General features: G+C 40.0%; 1 protein-coding gene across 1 annotated transcript in view; it reads right to left on the bottom strand.

Annotated features, from left to right (window-relative positions):
• The window catches only part of LOC103475197 (galectin-4-like), a 9465-nt gene that overhangs the window by 2006 nt on the left and 3385 nt on the right, over nucleotides 1–4074 (bottom strand). The window contains exons 2-8 of the mRNA XM_017308130.1: nucleotides 3684–3797; nucleotides 3548–3607; nucleotides 3432–3458; nucleotides 2302–2328; nucleotides 1468–1491; nucleotides 1256–1384; nucleotides 1135–1164 (exon numbers count right to left, since the gene is read on the bottom strand). Coding sequence (XP_017163619.1) covers nucleotides 1135–1164; nucleotides 1256–1384; nucleotides 1468–1491; nucleotides 2302–2328; nucleotides 3432–3458; nucleotides 3548–3607; nucleotides 3684–3797 — 411 coding nt within the window. The remainder of the gene's footprint in view (nucleotides 1–1134; nucleotides 1165–1255; nucleotides 1385–1467; nucleotides 1492–2301; nucleotides 2329–3431; nucleotides 3459–3547; nucleotides 3608–3683; nucleotides 3798–4074) is intronic.

Genomic DNA, 4074 nt, shown 5'->3' with positions numbered 1-4074 from the left:
GCTCGGGGCCCAAGACACATGCTGGGGGCCCAAGACACACGCTGGGGGCCCACAGGGCCACCAGACACTCACTGGGGGCCCCTAGACACACGCTGGGGGCCCCTAGACACACGCTGGGGGCCCAAAAACACGCTGAGGGCCCCACAGGGCCACCAGAGGACCTCAAGACACACGCTGGGGGGCCCACAGGGCCACCAGACACACGCTGGGGGCCCCACACGGCCACCATCCCACTACCACCACAGGTCCCCCAAGAGCACTACTCTAGGATGACAAATAAATATAATTTGTTTGGTTTTAAATAACATTAGAAAATAGAAATTAAATGTTATTAATCATGGAATAAATTATTTCAATACTATTTATTTAAACTTGTTGCACAGATTCATTTCTTAACTCCACCTTAACCCTAATCCCGGCCGTAATTCTAATCCTAATTCTTTCCCAGCTGATATTCTTGTAACCCGTCGCCTTTCAAACCACTGAAGAAATCAATAATCTATATTGGTTCGTTTAACCACAGAGACGCCACCAGATGGACAGAAACGATGAAGCTGCTGGTTCTTCTTCTGCTCGGCTGATTTAGAGAAGGATTGGCTTTTTTCTGCTTAACCTCCAGGTGAGGCTTTTATTTTGAAGGTAAGTAAAAAAAACACCTGTGTGAGTTGAAGACAGTTAAAAGTAGCAGGAGTTATATTCTAAATAATGATCAATATTATCATTAAACTGAAACTGCAGCTGCTAACAATGACAAACTGCTTCTTTTGATAATTAAACATTTTAAATAAATGTTGAAAACATGATTCTGGAAAATGAAACCTTGTTTTTTCTCTTATAACAGACAAAATAACCCAAATTATTGTTTATTTTCCACTGTAACTTTACAAACAGCAGGAGAAAAGATCCTGTCAGGTAAATTATTTCATCACTTTGTGATTCTGAAAACATGAAACGTGAAGAACAAACTGCAGCTCAGTCTCTGAACCACCAGGGGGCAGCAAACAATCCAACATTACAACTGAGACCTGCTCAAAGTGAAAACAGGGACTTTAAAAACGAAACAAATATTATTTATAATTCATTAATTACATGTTTATAAAAAGAGTGAGAGATAAAAGTGTTATAAACACGTACCGGGTTGTAGATCGGCTGCCCTGCCGTCCCCTGAACAGGTTTATAAAAATGGGAGAAAAACGTCAGAAAACACGAGTATGAAACTATAATGATGCCAATATTACTGAGCTTTTTCTCTCACCGGCAAGTGGGATCCTGGAAAACCTCCCTGTTTGGAAGAAATGTAATAATTATGTCCCAAACTGTCTTTTGATGGTAATAAACGGTTATGTTGTGATTTTACCCCCATGGTGCTTCCTGGGTATCCGCCCTGCAAATATTTACACGTTTCAGGTGATTATTACAGGAGAAAATGTTAAACGGAGCCGTCAATAACGTTTTTATCTGACTCACTCCCATGCCGTCAGGACATCCAGCCTGAAATCAGACAGAAAAAGTTATTTTTATTAATCTATTGAAGTTTAATTTATTAAAGTTATTTAAATTAATCTGATCTACAGGAAGTTATTATAAATAATAACAATAAAGATGGAGGATCCTGGATTTCCTCCCTGATGACGAAGAGATGAAAATATTAAAGAAACAGTTTTAATTTGAACTGAACCTTCTACACTGCAAAAACACAAAATCTTACCAAGTATTTTTTTTATCTAGTTTATAATGAAAATATCTCAGTTCACTAAAAAAAAAAAAAGAAAAGACAAAACTAACTTCTACATGTCAGACAGATATAAAGAGTTTGTTTTTGGTGGATAATTAATACTAATGGAGACGTAGAAAATCAACGGACAGATTTAAAACATTTTTCTCATGTTAAAAGTAAAACAATCTGCTGGTGGGACTAGAACTGGGTTGCTAGGCAACAGGTTTGGCTTGGCTGGGGTTGCTAGGTAGCAGGCTGGGGTTGCTAGGTGACGGTGCAGCGAAATATTCCACCAGTGGAACAAGAACTTAGTTTCAAAACGAATATTAAGGAATTACTGACCTAAAACAAGCTCCTACGTCATGATGAAACGTTAGCTTGTCTGTTAGCTTCGTCGTATTTTGAAGTGCACCAAGATGTTTCCACTTGAAACTAGACAGATTTAGAGTTTTTGCAGTGTACATGCTCACTCCTGTTCCTCCACTCATGCCATCAGGATACCCACCCTGGATTTTCAATCAGAGAAAGTCACTTCATTTCTTCCATGTCAGAATAAATTATCATGGTAATAAAGAGCTACACACCCCCACGTGGCCTCCTGGATATCCTCCCTGCTTAAAAAAAAATGAAAATATTAAATAAACTTTTCCATACAATGTTAATTTTAGCTGAACTTTCTATATTGGAAAAACACAAAATCTTACCAAGTATTTTTGGTCTAGTTTATAATGCAAATATGTTAGTTTTTTAAAAATAAAACACAACTAACGCCTAAATAACTTTTCGGAAAGATACAAGAGTTTGATTTTGGTGAATAATTCCTTAATATTGATTACAAATAACCTGTTCCACTGGCAGATTATTTCACTCATAAGACATTTTCCCTTGTTATAAGTGAATTAATCTACCAGTGGAACTGGAACCGTGTTGCTAGGCAACAGGCTGGGCTTGACTGGGGTTGCTAGGTAACGGCACAGCGGAACTGGAACTTTTTCATCAATATTGAAGAATAATTTAGTTAAAACAAGCTGCTGTGTCTTGCTGAAAAGTTACTTGCAAGTTTTCTTATTTTGTCTTATTTGAAGTGCACCAAGATGTTTGCCAGATTTTGAGTTTTTACAGTGCATGTGCTCACTCCCATTCCTCCGCCCAGGCCATCAGGATATCCACCCTGGGTTTTTGTCAGAAAAGTCATTAAAACAATTATTTTGATTTACTTTGAGCCACTCTGAAAGGAAATTATTCTAATTTTTTAAAAGTACGCACCGCCATGCTGCCTCCTGGGTTTCCTCCCTGCTGAAAGGAAGACTACATTTTCTCTTTCAATTAATTTTTTTCCAGAAGAAAAAGAACCATTTCTTCTTTCTGTGCCAGAATCCTGAATATTTGTTGATTAAACAGAGGAAAATCCGATGACGACGCTGCGTCCAGCAGACCATTAAACCGCTGAGTATTTCATAGTCGTGCTAGCTGAGCTAGCTGAGCGCACAGGGACGGAGCATCGCGACAGCTGGTGTTGGTTATAACTTCTTCTCTTGCCTAATTTAAAAATAAAACTTTCTGCCACAGTTATTACATTATTTTAAATGTTTTATCTGGTTTATTTGTACATATTTAATCATATTTCTTACATTAATCTGTAATACAAAGCCAGAAAAAATGATTGTTTTGTTGTTAGCTATGTATTTTACATGGATAGATTGTAAAAACAAACCGCCATGCTGCCTCCTGGACGTCCTCCCTGTGAAGAAACCACGTTAGTTTAATCCATTACATGAGACCGAATGGAGGAAACCAAAGCTGTTAGCTGAGTGAGGCTGTTTTACTCACTCCGGTTCCTCCAGGCAGCGCGCCGCCGCTGCCACTGCCGCCGCCACCGCCACCTGCACCCTGAGGCAGACGCACGTTCAGGAAACCTTCTGCTACTTACCTACTGACATAAAAATGGCCGACTGGTGTGGCTCACCCCAATGATGTTAATGGTTTGGATGGAAACGTCTCCGGAGACCTGGATGGCCCGGATCCGCTCCACAGGGAGGCGGTGAGGGAACAGGAAGAAGTCCTTCCTGTTGACTTTAGTCTGGAGCAGAAAGAAGAGTATAATCAATCAATCAATCAATCAATCAATCAATCAATCAATCAATTAATTAATGAGAACATCGATAACATCCATTCTCTGTCACTTTAAATGCATCTGGTGCATCAGGCAGTAAAACCGGCTAACCAAACATGCTGGAGGTCAGCTAGGGTTACTAGGTGATGGGTGGAACTCTGCTGGGGTTACTAGGTAACGGGCAGAACTCTGCTGGGGTTGCTAGGTGACGGGCGGAACTCTGCTGGGGTTGCTAGGTGACGGG

Source organism: Poecilia reticulata, linkage group LG13 (genome assembly GCF_000633615.1).
Source record: "Poecilia reticulata strain Guanapo linkage group LG13, Guppy_female_1.0+MT, whole genome shotgun sequence".
In the NCBI taxonomy this organism is placed as follows: domain Eukaryota; kingdom Metazoa; phylum Chordata; class Actinopteri; order Cyprinodontiformes; family Poeciliidae; genus Poecilia; species Poecilia reticulata.
The sequence above is the reverse complement of the archived record's forward strand: the minus strand, read 5'-3'. Positions and strand labels throughout refer to the sequence as shown.